Source organism: Mercenaria mercenaria, chromosome 12, assembly GCF_021730395.1.
Source record: "Mercenaria mercenaria strain notata chromosome 12, MADL_Memer_1, whole genome shotgun sequence".
NCBI lineage: Eukaryota > Metazoa > Mollusca > Bivalvia > Venerida > Veneridae > Mercenaria > Mercenaria mercenaria.
This window is the reverse complement of record NC_069372.1, coordinates 62346398-62367046: the sequence shown is the minus strand read 5'-3', so window position 1 is coordinate 62367046 and position 20649 is coordinate 62346398. Positions and strand designations below refer to the sequence as shown.

Sequence of the window (20649 nt, the reverse complement as noted above, 5' to 3'; positions counted from 1 at the left end):
CTTAACCTAGCCTCCCTCAGCAAAATGAAATTAACTCCAACTGGTAAATCAGTCCCTACTGTGCCAGATATTAGGATAGGCACCACTGGTATTGAGAAACTTCTCAACAACCTGAACCCCCATAAGGCCAGTGGTCCTGACAAAATCAAGCCTATAATACTTAAAACACTCTCTGTAGAACTATCCCCCATCCCTGAGGACATATTCCAGAAATCCCTGGAGGAAGGATCATTTCCATCCCAGTGGAAATCCGCAAATGTTGTCCCCATTTTTAAAACAGATGATAGGTCAAATCCAGTAAATTATAGGCCTATTTCATTAACATGTGTCCTGTACAAGGTGCTTGAACACATTGTTTCCTCATCTATTGTCAAGCACTTCACCAACCATGGTATTCTATATGACCTGCAGCATGGTTTTAGGAAAAAAAGATCATGTGATCAGTTAGTTATGTTAGTAAATGATCTGGTCACTTCAGTCTACAATAAGAAACAAGCAGATCTTCTACTGCTAGATTTAAGTAAGGCTTTCAACAAGGTTAGCCATGAGAAAGTTTTTCTAAAAATGCACGAATATGGCGTCAGAGGTAACACATTAAGGTGGGTCAAAAGATTTTTAGATAATAGTACCCAATCAGTAGTCCTAAATGGCACTACCTCTGATGCCATCCCAGTATCATCAGGTGTCCCACAGGGGTCTGTACTTAATCCCCTGCTCTTCCTAGCTTACATAAATGACTTCCCATAAAACGTCAGCTCCAAAGTCCGTCTGTTTGCAGATGACACGGCAATATATCTGACTCTGACATCTGCAGACCAATCTGTCACTCTCTAAAATGACCTCAAACTTCTAGAAAAGTGGGAGTTGGAGTGGGATATGGAGTTCAACCCCTCCAAGTGTCAAGTTATCCACGCCACTAGAAGAAAGCATCCTACCCCTACCCAGTATTACCTACATGGAGTCCAGCTTGAATCGGTCAGCTCAGCTAAACACGTTGGCATGGATATCTCATGATCTATCATGAGACAATTACATAAACAGGTCAACCAAGAAAGCTAACCAAAACCTAGGGTTTCTACGAAGAAACATTACGGTCAAATCCCAACCCATTAAGGCCATTACTTACCAGACTCTAGTCCGACCCCAGCTCGAATATGCCTCCGAGGTATGGTCGCCCCACACCCAATCTCAAATTGACCAAATTGAAAGTGTCCAAAGGAGAGCCGCCCATTGGATCAAGACCGTCTACGGCCGTACTTCCAGTGTAACAGATATGCTACACTCCCTAAACCTTCGTCGACTGGATTTAAGGTTATCACTCTTCTATAAGATTTATCATGATCTGGTTGCTATCCCAATCGTTGATTACCTGACCCCAATGACCCGCTATGTTCGCTATGGCCATTCCCTAAGTTATAGGCTAATTACTGCAATCACTGACTATTACAAGTTTTCTTATTTTCCGAGAACAGTGTACCATTGGAGCCAACTTCCCCCCAGTGTCGCCCATCTCCCTACCCTTGAGCAGTTTAGTGCTGCAGTTTGCAGCCTAGAACATGTCTCGCCCTAGTTATTCTGCAAACTCAAGTTTTAATCTTTTTATATCACCAAATTTATTTTTAGTTTCTTCACTCTAAATTTTTTATCACTTTATTCTTTCTCTTCTTGATTTTGACGCGCAAAACGTCTACGTTCTCGCTAGGGGTTTGACGCAATCTGACTAAAGTGCTTGATCTTCTAAACGAAGATCTGAGAATGACCCATTCACATTCGTCTTCTGTATATTTTGGATTTCCAATATTGCTATTTTTATTTTCGCAAATCTATTTTTATTTGAACCAGTCAGACGACTTGTTCGAATGTCAAAGAGTAAGAAAAATTTGCAGTAAGTCCAAGGTTCGAGCCCGGGACCCCTCGCTTACAGAGCAAGTGCCCTACTGACTGTGCTAACCGGCTATCTGACCTCTCGTGACATAAGAATTGTAGATATCGAAACCAAGGCTTTTTTAAACTTGCAGAATGTTGTAGGTTAGCTTTTGATTGGCTAGCGGAAGGGTCGTCAGAACAAGGCTATCGATAGCTCGTGTTCAGATCCTAAGCGTAACGTAATAGGATCTGTATTTTAGTCAGATTGGGGTTTGACGTCAAAGGCAGATAGATAGATAAAGCTGTCTACTGTAGTGGCATGCCAACCCTATCGTCCAGTTTGTTCCACTCTATCGCCGTACGAGGAAAAAATACTTTATAGAGCTTAGAGTCTTACACTGCACATGTACAAAGCACTTTGAGTAGATTATTGTTTGTCTTTCTATGATATTGCCAGCACTGTAATCTTACGTTTGTTATAGCGGCGGCAGGTATCAAATAGTCATGGCAGGGCATGCTGGCACCAGCCCCTCGACCACCATGTAGAAGAAGATCAGACTGTTTGACTTCCTTCCATACTGGAGGGATGGTAGCCGCATGTCTTCCAGCATAGCAATACAGATGTAGTATCCTAAACGCGCGGAAGAGTCTACCTGAAACAAAACGGGAACTGACGGGTTATACATTAGATCGCGGTTTCTTACGTCATTTCCGAGGTCAATTTGAAAGGTCAATAAGGCGGAAGTAGACTATGGAGAAATGAGAAAGAATGTTATTTTCTTTGTTAATTAATAAAATTGCTGTTTCTATGCAATATTTTGACAAATGCGACAAGCTAATACTTGGATAATAATTCAGACATGGCGCTTGTGACAGTTCAGCGATCGCCGAGTCCCAGTGCAAGTGCTGAGACGGTGAGATGGACACAATTTTAAATTACACAAAAAAACTTGTTTTTTTGTCAAAATTGTTTAGCGATATAAATTGCAAAATAATACACAGTTATAAGAATAAATGTCAAAAAAAAATATATCAACTTAACCCAAGTCAGAATGATCAATGACATTGGTTAATTGAACTAGTTGCCAGATTTGAAAGCAGTAACACGCTGACATTCAAATTTTACATGTCCAAAACATTGCGGAATGATACTGAATTTCACTTGGGTAATGAAACATTTTATGACTTTTCATAGACTCCCTGATAAAATCTCAACTTTAATCTAAAAAAAGGTATTAAATCGATTATATTTCAATGAAACTTTCAAAGTTTTGTTGTTTGTAGCTTATCTGGGGCATTGCAATGAGAAATCTTGATTTGATAGCTTAATAGTGTGATATTATTTCTAAAGTCACTATATGTTCATTTGTAAATATACTTGGTTATACCCAATGGGAAACTGCGAGGTACTTGAAAATGCAGCTCTTGATTGGTCATTTAGAACCCCTAATGTACTGTGATGTCATGATAAAGTTATGAATTTGTCAAAGATAGTGTCATTGGCAGTTGAATACAGGCTGACTCGGACCATGGCTGACTCGGACCAATTTTACTTGGCTTATTCGGCCCAAATTGTCTAAGTTTTCCTGACACTGATGTCATGAGTAAAAATAAAATTTATGAGTATTAGCCTGTTTGCACCTATTTTCGCGGTACTAAGGGAATAAATGAATAAAGGAAAGACAAACAATATTATTTTGCTATTATTTCCTATTAACTTCGTAAACCGTTTCTTTTCCACTATTATTTCAAGCAGAAAATCATTTTTCTAGTCCCTGTTTACTTTTAAACCCATCATGTTTCCGGTGCATGTGACTTTCACTTTCTCCAAGGGAGTTAATTCTAATTTCGCGGTACGGCATCCGACTTGATAAAGCGCTTCCTGTGAAAGTGTAAAATGTATAGGACCCCTAAATTTTCAAAATAAATTTCATGTGTAAGACATTATAAATTATTGCAATGTAAAATTAACACAGTGGAAGGGTAATTCCGTCAAATATATGGACAACACACAATTCATTTCTGATTTTACTTTGTCAAATGACCGACAAGGGCATTTAAAAATAATTGACCTACGTTTACATAAATAGGGTGTGAAACGTAATCAGCATTCAAAGTAGGTCAAATTTGTTTACTGTAGAGAGCGCTGCACATTGTGGCTCTCGCAAAAATCAAATACCACGAGACCAGATGTAACGCGAAAATAGCAGCAAGTGGTATAAGTTTAATGTCTGATGCAAAGAATAATTAAAGTCCTTATTTAAATGCATAAATGATGAATTTTAGTTTGTCAAAACTTCTTGCCCACTTGTACGGTGTATATTTTATGTCCTTTCTTCAAGTTAAACCTCAATATAAGCTATAATCAACATTATTTTCTGAAAATTGCTGAACCATCCTAAATTCATGGTCATTATTGACTGTTAATTAAAAGTTTGAGGTCTGAATCAGCCAAAATATATGGTCATTATCTACTTTTATTCAAAGTATGTGGTCCGAATCAGCCAAAAAATTAGGTCCGAATCAGCCATGGTCCGAATCAGCCACGGTCTGAATCAGCCTGTTTCCTAGCAGTTCTAGTGGAAATGTGGTATAAATGAGTTTTGCCTGTTCTGTTTTTTTTTTCAGGTTCTGTCAGTCATTCTGTCCGTCCCATTCCTGTCTTTTTTTAAAAACTGCATCAATGGATTTTTATGTATAAGTTGGCATAAATGTTTGGAAGCTAGTGTCTAGCCGTCCAGTAACTGGACGCCTAGCCTATCTGCTAGGGTTTTTCTAGCCGTCCGGTAATCAATTGATAAATGAATTATGTGTTTTTCTGTTAAAATTGTACTTTGATTTAGGTAGTCAGTTGCTAACCTTCATATAATCAATATCAGTGTTCAAAAGTCTGCTTATAAACTTTTAATTATCTACATCTACATCTTTCACCCAACCGTCGATTTCCGACTATCACTGGGCGGCGCTGTCAGAGAAGCAGTTGTTAAAGAAATGATATGTTACAAAGTTAAAATAATAGAAGCTAAAAAAGACAGTATCAGGGATCACTTTTGGCAGATACTATTATGAGATTAATTCCCATTTGCCTTGAATCATTGAGATTTTTGACAAAATGAATGGGATATATTCTTTTTATAATGGGATTTTACATCGGCAGACAGCTTTTATTACACTGAAAAACAAACATCTGTTTATTTGTAAGAACAATTATCTTGTAAATAAACAAAACATATCCTTTCAGAGACACCTTTTACAACTCTAAAATTCAGTGCCAGGAATTGCTGAATAGGTTGATGAAAGTTGTAACCAAGTCTTGGGTCCACATGCATTTTTCCCCAAATGATTTTACTTCAAAGCTGCTTTGTCAAAGTTGAAGTTCAGTTATGTTTTAATCTTTCTGGACTTGATACACTTTCATTAGGTCAAAACAATTTAAAGTCAAACTTATTTATTGACCCTACCCTGAACCATTTCGTTTGGAAATTCGGGCGTTCAGCGTTTTTTATGAAGGGACTTCACCGGAGGTTTCTCCACCATCTTAAGTCAAGTCAAGTCAATATTTATTTATTGTCGGTAGAGAGGTAGGAGGTTTCTCCACCATCTTGTTATTCTCATCGCTATTCATCTGCGCGAATGGAGGCGGAAAGTTTGTCCTTCCAAATGCTTAAGTTTCTGTTTCAATGGTATTTTGAAACATCGCGAAAACAGATTATTTTTGTCAGGTAGTCATAATCATCGGACGCTCTATGGAGATAAAAGCGAAATTCAAGCGCCTAAATGAACGTCATATGAAAATCAAGTAACGGCAAGACCGTATTTCAGCGAAATGTTGCAATTTCGGCAAAAGATCTACGGCCACGCGGATGCAATTTTTAAGCACATTTGAGCAAAATTTATGCGATTTTCGCCAAAATAATGTGAGAATATCGCGAAATCGCGGCCAAAAGTGATCCCTGCTGCAGTGCAGTATGCTACAGTTAAAATGGGGCAGAGGCAATAGAATTACATACTGACCACTGCCAGCCTCTCTCTAAAGATACCGAGACTGGGGCTAGATTTAACATAAGTTGGTAGGGAGTTCCAGAGACGGACGGTCCTTGGGAGGTAGGAGTTAGAAAAGTACTGTAAAGTTACGTTCACTGTTTAAAAGCATTTCAGTTGTGTTGTTGTCCCGTGAAATATTTAACATTATTTAGAAGTTTCAAAGATAATGAAAGGATAAAGTGTTGTGTCAGGATATTTGGTACAGAAAAAGTAATGTGAGATTATAAAAAATCCCTTTTTGGCATGTGTATTGCATGTCCTAAACAGGGTCACAAAAATAAGAATATGTTTTTTTTGAAATTTCATGAAATATTTCTATGCCATTATCATGTCTGTCCCTCCTCTTTTACCTGTTGTTTAGGAAAAGAAATCAAAAGTATATTGAACTTTTGGTCTGAATTAAACCTAGTATTTCTGTACAGGTAAATATTGCTATGTTTTGCAAATAAATATGATAAATTAAATTAATTTATTACACTTTTCTAAATAAATTGTTTACTGGATAGCTTGAAAAAACCCTAGCGGATAGGCTAGGCATCCAGTTATCGGGATTTTGCACAGCCAGACCAAAGTTATGGCACTTGACATAGTCAAAAATATACATAAAAAAAGTTTAAAAGTTTGTGTTGCATGCAGGGTTCTCGGAAACGCCGAAATCGGCGTCCCTGTACGCATAATTGGTCCCGGTATACGCGTGTTTATTGCAGCTTGGGAGTCCCCGGACGCACGTTTCTGCAGTAAGACGCAATGAAAATTAATTGATTACGTAAACCTGCGAATACACAAGGTTTGACTCGAAAACAAAATATGTGGGCGGAGTTACTCGCTTGTCACCGATAGCCGCGTATAGCCAATCAGCGTTGCCCGTTTCCACTACACCGCGAGATAGCATGTGTATGATCAACTCGAATATACATGTGATTGTCGGCATGATTGCATAGGTGACAATTTCTAATTGTTTACGACGGATTACGTAGTATTTGAAGTAACTTCGATTGTTTTCTCACGTACTAATTACTAAGCAGTTTTCAAGATGTTTTTTTTTTTAGAAAATGTGATAATTACGCTTAATTATGAATGTCCAAGTAATTTTAAGATGCTGTCGATGTCGGTCTTAGTAACGTGATTATTTTTTTGCAAAATCGCTGATGTTACTGAAGTAGCATTTATCAATATGTTGATCATAGACATACTGTGCATTCTTAATGTATTTTAGACCGAATGTTTTAACGTTATGCTCTTAATAAGTATTAAAATATATTGTATGTTTATATACGTTTCCATTCTGAAATAAAAAGGTTAAGAAAAAGTTATCACGAGGCATTTTGTCCAACTTGATATTTTCACAAGGGGGATTTTGTCCACCTTGATAATTTCACAGGAGGATTTCGTCCAGGAAGACCAAAAACATCAGGGATGGGGGGGGGGGGGGGGGGGGGGGGAGGTTGTCCAACATTAATTTTTGACTACATTTTACTTATTTTACCTTTACCTTTTTATCTCATCTTAACAATATTTCGGTGAAGAATTGTGATTACAAAATGTCTGTCGGTCTACATTTAATCTGACAGTACAAATTAGAGGCCTGTGTTTTGACGAAAAGTCTAGTCAGTAGTTGGGACTGCAACTTTTTCAGCTTTGGGAGTCCCAGGACTGCAACTTGAAATTGCTAGTGAAAACCCTGGATCTTCTTCAGCGTCAGAAGAATAAAGACGCTTGATTTGATCACGAGATCGATTCTGAAACCGACACTTGCTTTGATCGTGTGACCTATTCTGAAATCCAATAACTAGTTTCAATACGCTCAAAAAATGTGTTCATGACATGATTCTGCGTGAAAATAGCAACTACTAAGGAATTGCAACGCCACTGATAAGCCGATAGATTATTGATTTTTTTCATCACCGTCCCTCGACACTGTTGTGGATGTGTATTTCGGAGAAACTTTATCAGTTTGCGGCGATCAGTACCGTTTATCAGTGGGCGAATCTTTAAATATGTGGCAACATCCTATAGATCCTGATTCTACTCTGATCTGTTAATATGTAGTATCTAACGCGTGGAAGAGTCTAATCCCGATTCACAATCTCTTAAAATATCTCTTCTGTGCAGGTGTTATTTCTAAAATGTTATTTCAGAAAATAGAGTGCTGAAATGAAATACTTTTCGCATGTCTAAGAAAATATTTTCAAGAGATAAATATGCCTTTAAGCTTTAAAATGTTCTTAATAGTTGGTGTAAAGCAGAAGTAATCTGTTCATAGTTGATTTTACAAATTCGAACAATGAGAGAAAAAATCTACTGACGATTATTAAATTAGATAGTAATTACAAAAAATCAAATTGTCAAAATAATTCCCCCCCACCCCCTCCCCCACGAACCAAAAAGTCATAAATTCAAACTGACGAATAAGTAATGAATTTTTTCTACCTATTCTATTTCAAGTAAACCACTGTTTTTTTTATTTTATTTTTATTATTATTACCTTTTATATAGTATTAATTTATGTACTTGGTCGGACCGTCCTTATTCGTGATTGTTTATTATGTATAATTATATATTTTGATCTCGAAATCAGCTGTAAACCTTTAATTAAAATGTCTTGTCCACAGAAGTTGCATAAAACTTCATTGAATTTCAAATAGTTACTAAAATTTAATACACAATTGCACGGTGCATATCCATATTGGCGGACTCTTTGCGAAATATGCTTTATCGGTGGTTTCTTGCGTCGGCACCTGCAATTCTTTGCTATAAACAGGTTGGCAGTTATAAAAAGTCAGATAAACACACCAAATTAATATTAGTATAATGTTTCCAGATAGTCATTAGCCTAGAGTCTTTCTGTGCGTAATGCAGAGAGCCTGCCTGTGCATCAACAAAAAAAAACAAAAAAAAACAAAAAAAAAAAAAACTGGTATGCAGAGAGACCGCCGGTGCCACGACAAAACCGAAAGTAAGTGGTTTTGAAAAATTCCAGTTACATTTCGCATTTCGGCCTATTTATCTTTATTATTTGGAAGAATATTGATAAATGAATACAAATAGTGCGCTTGATATGTATGATATCAAAGCAAAAACTGGTAAAAGACTGTGGAAAAAGTCGGGCTAGTGTTCCATGTCAGTACACCATCAACAAATTTCATCCAGTTGCGAGCAAAATCGCTGATAATTAAAAAGTAAACACTATAAAATATAGAAAAGACAATCTTAAGTTCCGTGCTCTACTTATTTTGAGCAGCATACCTATGATCACGGATGGCAACTCGATTGTTCGCCTCACATACCAACCTGGGCACTGTTTATAGCAAAAAATAGCCGGTGCCGACGCAAAGAAACCGCCGATATAGCAGATTTCGCAAAGAGTGCGTCGATATGGATATGTACTGTGAATTGGAGAGAGCATCCTGAATATACATGTCATCTAGGGAAGGTTTGAATCCATGGAGATGTTGTCAAAAGTTATGGCATCAGAATCTTGCGGGTATGCAGTAATTTCAGTTGGAACCACCACGCCACCGCAAATCAGGAGAGATATTTTTTTTACTTTTACCTGAAATCCGACCTCACAATAGGGCCAATAGAAACGCGCTTATTCTGGAAAAGTACAGCATTTCCCAAACTGAACATGTGCCCGATTCTTTAGTCTAAAGATCAGAATATTATGTATATGACGTGTTTAACATAATTATAATGTTCGGGAAATCCTTGAAAAAGGACCGAAGAAAACATTCATTCCAAGATTTTTATTTTTAAAAAAAAAACGCCATATACGCTGATCAAACTGGTATTTATCTGCAGGAAAATTATTGTTTAACGTAAAAAGTGTGCTAAATACTGTTATAATTGCGTTTACATACACGTATTTCATCATTTTTCAGACCGAGTAATTTTTGCTATGGGAGGTAATCCACCACTCCGCAATGATAACTTGCCACAGGTGCCCTTTATATTTTGGCCTCATTTTCTTGGTAATTATCCTTGCAGATATACATTTATGTTACTACTTGAATGTATTTCATCTATCTGAGGGTGCAGATGGTTTCTGATGATGATATTCAAAGGCAGAACCACCAGAAATCTTGTTCTTTTTCCACAGGCGTTTCGTATCCTAATTTACTTGAACCTGTATACGCCAGTTCGGTAGGTTCATTGATATGAAGATATAGAAGTGTATTGAACACAAAGTTAATAAATTTTATTGTTGTGCACTCTTAAAGTTGTGACCACTCCATTTCTTGCCACACACAAGTGCATTACATAATACCTACATGTACTTCCCTGACATGAATGGGTTACATCAAGTCTTGAAACTGCAAAGCATTGCCCCCATCAGTCCTCTCAGTACTTTGATTCATGTTTGAGATAATGCCTGGAGGTGCACCTAGGGTCCTTCATCACCATGAAAAACTGGCTAGTCACCACTTTGTCATTGTGACTTAAACCCAAACAGTAAGATTTAGTTGCCAGTATATTGTTTTATATTGTTGTAGGAGGAGCAAGATGTCCCAGACACCAGTGATAGCAACTTGAAATCTCCACGTCAGAGGAGGTATGTATATTTACATCATTTTCTATAACTAATTCTGGGTGTTCTTTATTTATGCTTTAAACAGGGTTTTTTTCTTGTAGATTGAAGCACTATAAACCCTTTCTCAATTTTCATACTTGTGTGCATAGTTATGTAACGTGGTATAATTCTTCAAGGTATTTCAGGAAAATGTCATTGCAGGATTTAGTACACTGAGGTTTTAACATTATATTTATCAGGAGGGGATAATGTCATAGTATTGTAATTGTAAATTATAAATCATACATTTTACATGCTCAATGTTTGCATGGGTGCAAAGTGGGAGTAATTATCCTGTCATTTAGATTGAAGGCTTAAAGACATCAAAGTGTGCAAGTTGAATAAAACCTCTCTCAAAAAGATGGCACCAATATTTTCACCTGTCAGATAAAAACAATTGAGCCGCGCCATGGGAAAACCAATATAGTGGCTTTGCAACAAGCATGGATCCAGACCAGACTGCGGGGATGCGCAGGCTGGTCTGGATCCATGCTGATCACAAAGCCACTATGTTGGTTTTCTCATGGCATGGCTCAATTAACTATAATCCTGCAGTGACATTGACCAATTGTTTCATTTCAGAAAAGAGCTGTACATTTATAGTATAGACTTAGACATACTCTATAGTTGTACAACAATATTTTGCTGCTTTGCAGTTGTCTATACCTGCTGAAATCATGTGTACGATGTTCCAGTGTACAATATTTGAGGGTAACAGATGCTCTTCTTAGACATCTGCTTTGGCTTGAAATAAAAATCTATGTTTAACCTTTAGCCTGCTAAATTTCGGAAATGGACTGGTCCGTCATTCAGTTTGGGATGTATCATTTATTATTTGAAGGGGTGTTTATATATACTGTTTAATGAAAATTTACTGAGTGAATAGCGAATAGTGCAGGCTGATCTTGGTCTGCACTTGTCGCAAAAGCAAAATCATTTGCCACTAGCAGGCTAAAGATTAATATGGTACCATAACCTGTAGTGTTAGTTGTAGCATTAAACCACAACCTTACAATTACCTTTTATTTTGTATGTACATGTATATCGCTAAAACCCACTGTTTCTTTAAACTGTAATTAACAAGGTGTTCACAACATCAGTGTTTAATGTGGTTTGTGGTGTGAGCATCACAAAGATGTGTTCAGTTTTTATACGCCCGTTTGAAAAATGGGACGTATTATGGGAACGCCCCTGGCGGGCGGGCGGGTGGGCGGGCGGCGTCCACAGACCTTGTCCGGAGCATATCTTCAACATGCATGGAGGGATTTTGATGAAACTTGGCACAGTTGTTCACCATCATGAGACGGAGTGTCATGCGCAAGAACCAGGTCCCTAGATCTAAGGTCAAGGTCACACTTAGAGGTCAAAGGTCAAATTCAAGAATGACTTTGTCCGGAGCATATCTTCTTCATGCATGGAGGGATTTTGATGAAAGTTGGCACAATTGTTCATCATCATGAGACGGAGTGTCATGCGCAAAAACCAGGTCCCTAGGTCTAAGATCAAGGTCACACTTAGAGGCCAAAGGATACAGGAATGAAAAATTCAAGAATGACTTTGTCCGGAGCATATCTTCTTCATGCATGGAAGGATTTTAATGTAGCTTGGCACAGTTGTTCACCATAATGAGAGGGAGTGTCATGCGCAAGAACCAGGTCCCTAGGTCTAAGGTCAAGGTCACACTTAAGAGGTCAAAGGATACAAGAATGAAAACTTTGTCCGGAGCATATCTTCTTCATGCATGAAAGGACTTTGATGTAGCTTGGCACAATTGTTCACCATCATGAGACGGAGTGTCTTGCGCAAGAACCAGGTCTCTAGGGGTTAGGTCAAGGTCACACTTAGAGGTCAAGGATACAAGAATGAAAACTTTGTCCGGAGCATTTCTTCTTCATGCATTGAGGGATTTTGATACAACTTGGCACAAATGTTCACAAGCATGAGACGGAGTGTCATGCGCAAGAACCAGGTCCCTAGATCTAAGGTCAAGGTCACACTTAGAGGTCAAAGGTCAAATTCAAGAATGACTTTGTCCGGAGCATATCTTCTTCATGCATGGAGGGATTTTGATGAAAGTTGGCACAATTGTTCATCATCATGAGACGGAGTGTCATGCGCAAAAACCAGGTCCCTAGGTCTAAGATCAAGGTCACACTTAGAGGCCAAAGGATACAGGAATGAAAAATTCAAGAATGACTTTGTCCGGAGCATATCTTCTTCATGCATGGAAGGATTTTAATGTAGCTTGGCACAGTTGTTCACCATAATGAGAGGGAGTGTCATGCGCAAGAACCAGGTCCCTAGGTCTAAGGTCAAGGTCACACTTAAGAGGTCAAAGGATACAAGAATGAAAACTTTGTCCGGAGCATATCTTCTTCATGCATGAAAGGACTTTGATGTAGCTTGGCACAATTGTTCACCATCATGAGACGGAGTGTCTTGCACAAGAACCAGGTCTCTAGGGGTTAGGTCAAGGTCACACTTAGAGGTCAAGGATACAAGAATGAAAACTTTGTCCGGAGCATTTCTTCTTCATGCATTGAGGGATTTTGATACAACTTGGCACAAATGTTCACAAGCATGAGACGGAGTGTCATGCACAAGAACCAGGTCCCTAGGTCTAAGGTCAAGGTCACACTTAGAGGCCAAAGGTCAGATACAAGAATGACTTTGTCCGGAGCATTTCTACTTCAGGCATGGAGGGATTTTGATGTAACTTGGCACAATTGTACACCATCATGAGACGGAGTGTCATGCACTGGTCCCTTCTTTTGAATTACTTCCCTTTGCTGTTACTATAAATAGCTTATATTGTAACTTTTTCATTACAAGTCGTAGGGAAAAATCGGGACCACTTTTCTGTAGTACAACATGCATGTTACATCCAATTCTGAGGTGTATTTTGAGCTATCTCTACCTGGTAAGGATTTTTGTGTGGACTTGTAATTTTTTTTTTCTTTAAAGATTAACTTCCCTTAGTTGTTACTATAAATAACTTACATTGTAACTTTTTTATAATTGACTGTAGGGAAAAACCAAGACCACTTTTCTGTGGTACAACATTGATGTTACTTTCAAATTTTGGGTGCATTTTAAGGTATCTCTACCTGGTAAGGATTTTTTTTTGTGGACTTAGAAAAATAAAAGAATTTCAATAATTTCTAAAATAACAAACATTGTAAACAACTAGAAAATTAAAATTCCATTTGCAAATACAGATGCTAGTGTCAAGAAATTTGCTGTGACGGGCGTATATTGTGACATTCTGGCACTCTTGTTAAATATAAAACATACTTTGAATTACATGCACTAACATAAAATATTTTCATATTCATTTGATGTTGCAATAGTTGATTTATTATAACTTTGTCAAGATATTTGAATGCAATGATTCTAACACACTGATGTGATGAGATAGGTCAAATGCATGGAATTGGCGGACAAGTTCAAAATTTGTATACCAGGGTGGCAAGAAAAACAGACATTGTACTGTTGAATTGTGTAACTTTAATATTCTATGTTATTTTAGAGAATTAGCTTTTTGATTGAAGTAAATTAGCCAAGGAAATATATTGATCTTGCTTGAATAAGTGTGTTTATAAATCAATTCAGTTGTAATATCCCTAAAACAAATATTGATTAGAATTACGACCCATATCCACAGGTTGTTGTCGATTTTTGATAACCTTGAAAATTATGAGGGAATGAACATATTTCCAGACTGTATGAATTTAAAGATTTGTCTGCTAGGTTTAGGTCATCTGTCTGTTGCTCTTAGCAACACTACCTCTTGAATGTGATCTTGTCACTGGAGAGGAAATTTTTCCCTTCTTAATACCTGTAACAGAGGTTGAAATTTGGTGGCTTCTCAGTCTAAAACAGGTGCATTACATTCAAATTCTTGTAAATAGAATTCAAAAATTGTCATCTTTTATAACAGTTTCTTGGGAAGTCATCAGGAAATGCAACAATAAAGATCTCTCCATTTCAGCAGTTCCCTGTTTGGCAAAAAAAAATGCTTATACTGATGGCAAGAGGAAGACTGTTTTGGCAACAATGGCAATAAATTTCTTTTAAAAAAGGGATGACCCTAAAAAACTATTAATCAATTTATTCATTAAACAATTATCAAAATATTTCAAACATAAATATGAAATAATTTAAAATTCCTTATTTAATTTTATGCTCCCGGGCATATAGGGATTGAACAGTCTGGCTGTCAGGCTTAAACATTTCATCTAGAGCCCACATTCAGCAAACTTTTTTGCAAGACCTACCAACTGACATGTATATATCTGACCTTGACCTTTGTATGACCTTTACCTTCAAACTTAAAACCTTAAAACATACAACATTTTTGGTTCTACAGTCCATTTAAATGACCTGATTTAGTTCATACATGTACTTTGCACTCAACAATTGTTTTGGCAAGACTTACAAACTGACCTATATATAGATGACCTTGACCTCATATGATCTTCACCTTTAAACTTAAAACCTCAAAAAATAACAACTTTGGTCACACAACCAGGGCATGATTTTGAGTTTTGGAAATGCAGCTCTTTGTTTTGTTAAAAACAGATTAATCAGCTATCCAAATAGATGTTATCCACATGGTTAGAAAAGCACCTGCTTTCAATACTGCACATGAGCTTATACTGTTAGAACTATAAAGGAAGATAACAATGGATTCAGTAATACTTTCTAATTGTATCCCTATCAATATTCAGTCATTATACAAATATATTTGAAAATATTTGTCAAAAATAGGATTTAGTAAGAAATTAGTATATCTTATTTTTATGCCCCCGAAGGGAGGCATATAGTTTTTGAACCGTCTGTCAGTCTGTCAGTCTCTCCGCAATTTTCGTGTCCGGTCCATATCTTTGTCATCAATGGATGGATTTTCAAATAACTTGGCATGAATGTGTACCACAGTAAGACAACGTGTCGCGCGCAAGACCCAGGTTCGTAGCTCAAAGGTCAAGGTCACACTTAGACATTAAAGGACAGTGCATTGATGGGCGTGTCCGGTCCATATCTTTGTCATCGATGGATGGATTTTCAAATAACTTTGCATGAATGTGTACCACAGTAAGACGACATGTCGCGCGCAAGACTTAGGTCCGTAGCTCAAAGGTCAAGGTCACACTTAGACATTAAAGGATAGTGCATTGATGGGCGTGTCCGGTCCATATCTTTGTCATCGATGGATGGATTTTCAAATAACTTGGCATGAATGTGTACCACAGTAAGACGATGTGTCGCGCGCAAGACCCAGGTCCGTAGTTCAAAGGTCAAGGGCACACTTAGAGGTTAAAGGTCATTTTTCATGATAGTGCATTGATGGGCGTGTCCGGTCCATATCTTTGTCATTCATGCATGGATTTTAAAATAACTACACATGAATGTGTGACACAGTAAGACGACGTGTCGCGCGCAAGTCCCAGCTCCGTAGGTCAAAGGTCCTAAACTCTAACATCGGCCATAACTATTCATACAAAGTGCCATAGGGGGCATGTGTCATCCTATGGAGACAACTCTGGTTGTTACAGAAATGTGGCAGCCACATTTTAGATGAAAGTATTATGATCCTTTACAGATATCCAGTGCCCATCTTTCACAAAAATATTTGTCTTTAGACATTTGCTTCAAACATAGAAAATCCTCATCAAATTTAACTTTATCAGATATTTATATAAATTGATTTAATATGCATTCATAATTAAATGTTGAAGTTAATAAAACTTTCACTTTTTAGTGATAGTATACATTTACATTGTGTTTTACTACACATGTATTAAGTACCTACTTAAGTTGTGCTGAAGTAATATTTTATAAGGGGCGAGTGGGCAAGTGGTTAAGGTTGATGACATCAAAACACTTGCCCCTCACCAATGTGGGTTCATTGAATTCTTCATATGAGGAAGCTATCCAGCTGGCTTACGGAAGGTTGGTGGTTCTACCCAGGTGCCCGCTTGTGATAAAATAATGCATGGAGGGGCACCATGGGTCTTTCTAGACTATCTAAGCTGGCAACTTCACCATATGACCTATAATTCGAGGGCTGAGCGCGAAACTATTGTATCTTGTTCTTTATTTATATACAGTTACAATAGTTTCGCGCTCAGCCCACGAGTTGTGTAGATGGGACATTAAACCCAACCAAAAAATGAATATTCTATATTTTCATATATGAAATTGGGGTCTAAGATATTTTAAAATAGTGAGGTAGGGTGAATACCACTAGGTTAATATAGGTAATTTAATGTAAATCCTCATTATACACCTGAAAGTGAATAGCTTTTTGCATAAATTTAATGGGTTGTGATTATACCTTTTCCAAAGAATGTTTGACATTTGAAGAATGTATCATAATTTCTATAAAAGTTTATGATTATATAATAAGCTAAACTGCTGTCAAACTTTCAGAACTGGTACTGTAAACAGAGTAAAATTTGCAATGTATTTTATTTTCACTAATATTTGCAAATAGAGCAACACATAAATTCAAACACTTGTGAATATTTATCAGTATTTTCTCAATAAGTATGACAAACGCCAAAGCTCAAATTCCTAACATTGCGTATACAGCTGCTGTGTGTCAAATTGTGAAATAAAAATTGACATGAAAGTTGCCAACTCTGTGGTAACAAAGTTTTGTACCTTATACAGTACATCTTTATGGTTTTTAAATCTGACATATTTATATTTTACTTTGAGAGTTATAAGTCGTATTCATGTTAACACACTTTAATACGTTTTCATGTTATTTTAACTTTACTTAATGTTTGAGATGCCTTTCTGATATAGTTTATGTTGGGTGTACCCTGGTTATGTCATTTGTAGTTGTTCAGCTATGACAAAACCTTTCTCATGGTAATTTTTAAGGCAGCGGATACCTGCGATGTTGTAAAATTTTTAAGAGTTAATTTAAAATGTTTATTCAAATGGAAAAATGAAGTTTGACTGTCATTTAATGCATTAAAGTTTATGTACCTCTTGTTACTTTGTTAGTAATTATAAACACTCAAACAGGTAGATGGTAGGGCTGTCATTGATTGGGTCTTAGGCGTATCGACGATACCGATATATCAGAAGACAAATATCGACGATACATCGATATATTGGTTATTAAGTTAGATTAACGACCTATTTGTTCATATGCATACTATATACCTTCCTGTAAATGCTATTTTAAGTTTTATTGCCTACTTTCCATATTTCTGTTTGATTGTGTTGTATTTGTATTTATGAAATAAAAGAAATACATAAAAATTAATAACATCTTTCATTAGCTCATCTGATTTTTTGAAAAAAAATGATGAGTGATTGTCATCACTTGAGCGGTTGTCGGCGTCGGCGTCGGCGTCGGCGTCGGCGTCGGCGTTGCTTGGTTAAGTTTTATGTTTAGGTCAGCTTTTCTCCTAAACTATCAAAGCTATTGCTTTGAAACTTGGAATACTTGTTCACCATCATAAGCTGACCCTGTATAGCAAGAAACATAACTCCATCTTGCATTTTGCAAGATTTATGGCCCCTTTTGTACTTAGAAAATATCAGATTTCTTGGTTAAGTTTTATGTTTAGGTCAACTTTTCTCCTAAACTATCAAAGCTATTGCTTTGAAACTTGGAATACTTGTTCACCATCATAAGCAGACCCTGTACATCAAGAAACATAACTCCATCTTGCTTTTTGCAAGAATTATTGCCCCTTTTGGACTTAGAAAATCAGTTTTCTTGGTTAAATTTTATGTTTAGGTCAACTTTTATCCTAAACTATCAAAGCTATTGCTTTAAAACTTGCAACAGTTTTTCACCATCATAAGTGGACCCTGTACAGCAAGAAACATAACTCCATCCTGCTTTTTGCAAGAATGATGGCCCCTTTTGGACTTAGAAAATATCAGATTTCTTGGTTAAGTTTTATGTTTAGGTCAACTTTTTCTCTTGAACCATCAAAGCTATTGCTTTAAAACTTGCAACTGTTGTTCACCATCATAAGCTGACCCTGTAAAGCAAGCAACATAACTCCATCCTGCTTTTTGCAATAATTATTGCCCCTTTTGGACTTAGAAAAATCATTTTCTTGGTTGAATATTATGTTTAAGTCAACTTTTCTCATAAACTATCAAAGCTATTGCTTTAATACTTGCAACAGTTTTTCACCATCATAAGTGGACACTGTACATCAAGAAACGTAACTCTATCCTGCTTTTTGCAAGAATGATGGCCCTTTTTAGACTTAGAAAATCATGGGTAGGACAATATTTCTATTATACAAAAAAAAATCAGATGAGCGTCAGCACCCGCAAGGCGGTGCTCTTGTTTTTATTTTGCCTTAACTCCTTTTTTGCATTTATCCAAATTTACAACTTTGTGAACTTTAGTTGTTTTTTAGGGTCTGAGTGTTTATTTGGGTAGTTTTTCTCTCTGTAAAATATCGATTTTTGAAAATGGGAATCGATAATCGATCGACAAAAAAATATCGTTGATACATCGATATCGTTTCTATCGATGACAGCCCTAGTAGATGGTAATAGTAGTGCTGAAAGTTGCAAAACTAGCTTAAACAAACATCACAGTGGTTGATAACTCACCTGAAACAGAGTCAGGGTGAGGTCATTTGTGATGGTGTTGTGTCCCTCATCTGGCATCATTCTGTTGTTTGACATGGGGCAGTAAAATTTTACTTTAAACAACTTTTTCTCATGAACCACATGATGAATCTTCACCGAACATGGTAAGAAGCAAGTCTTTTTCCCCAAATTGTGAAGAGTTCCTTGCCTTCTTGTTTTGTTGAAAACAATTGTGATTCCAGTTAAAAGTTTTATGAAGTTTTAGCACTGGTATTTTTCCCAAGCCTTGTAAAATGAAAAAAATATAAAAAAAGCAGGGGTTTCATAAAGGCTTGAGAGGGTGAAATTTCCACTTCTGTAGTGGTCTGAAGCCCAAGCCACTTTTTATGTAGCAAACAAAGTTCTAAATGGGAGGAACTACAGACCCTGCTCTACTTTGCAACTTCCACTTCTATTTCAGTGATTAATGAAACCTTTGAAAAGTGCAATATTGACTTAATTTTACACTACAGATTCTGAATTATTCTGCATGGAAGTTTTCTATGGTTTTGGATTCATCCAGATGCAGTGGAGCAATCTTTTATGTTCTGAAGCGGTTTCTGAATTGTGAGAATATTCAGTTTTGTCTTTGAAATAAAATTGTTATTGAACAATTTTGTTGTTAGACTGGAGAATACATCAGATTTTTCACTTGTGATATTGCTGAATCTTAATGGAATTTCAGATTATTGTGGTGGTAAAACATCATTAATGACAGCTGATCTCATTGTCACACATAATAAGTCAGTAAAGAAGTAAGATGTAATAATGTACGTATTATGAGAAATTTTTTGTATTTCATCCATTTTAGTACAGGGCATGTAAAATTATGTTGCATCTACCCAGAAATGGAATGCAAGAAAATATCATCATTTTGATGCCCCCGCCATAAAATGGGGGGGGAGGGGTGTGGGGGAGGGCATAGGGCTGTCATCGATAGAAACGATATCGATGTATCAACGATATTTTTTGGTCAATCGATTATCGATTCCCATTTTTAAAAATCGATATTTTACACAGAGAAAAGAAACTATCCAGATAAACACTCAGACCCTCTAAAACAACTTTTCTGCCTGCAAAAATGCGCCCTAAGTAACGGAAGTTGTCAATAAAGGTCATGTCTAAACTTGTCCCGTAGCAGTCTTTTCCAACTAGTCGGCACTGCCTATATGGGGAAATACATAAATACAATTAAAACACACGAAAAGCATGCAATTAAACTAAAAATAACATTAACAAGAAGGTATATAGCATGTACATGAACAAATAGGTTGTTACACTAACTTAATAATCGATATATCGATGTATCGTCGATATCTGTCTTCCGATATATCAGTATCGTCGATATGACAAAGACCCAATCAATGACAGCCCTAGGAGGGCATATAGTTACCCCTGTCCGTGTGTGTTTGTTCGTTTGTTTGTTTGTTCGGGAAAGGGTGATGTTCGTGTCCGGTCCATAACTTTGACATGCATGGTCCGATTTCAAAATAATTTGACACAAATAATAAGCATGGATAGACGATGTGGCACGCGCAAAAACCAGGTCC

General features: G+C 36.8%; 1 protein-coding gene across 4 annotated transcripts in view; it reads left to right on the top strand.

The window, feature by feature from the left end:
- Nucleotides 1-2596: 2596 nt before the first annotated feature.
- LOC123534909 (protein phosphatase Slingshot homolog 2-like) overlaps nt 2597-20649 on the top strand; it is a 72574-nt gene continuing 54521 nt past the window's right edge. For all 4 annotated transcript variants that reach the window (XM_053520209.1, XM_053520208.1, XM_053520205.1 and 1 more), the window contains exons 1-2: nt 2597-2780; nt 10404-10462. In XM_053520209.1, coding sequence (XP_053376184.1) covers nt 2727-2780; nt 10404-10462 — 113 coding nt within the window. In that variant the 5' untranslated portion in view covers nt 2597-2726. The remainder of the gene's footprint in view (nt 2781-10403; nt 10463-20649) is intronic.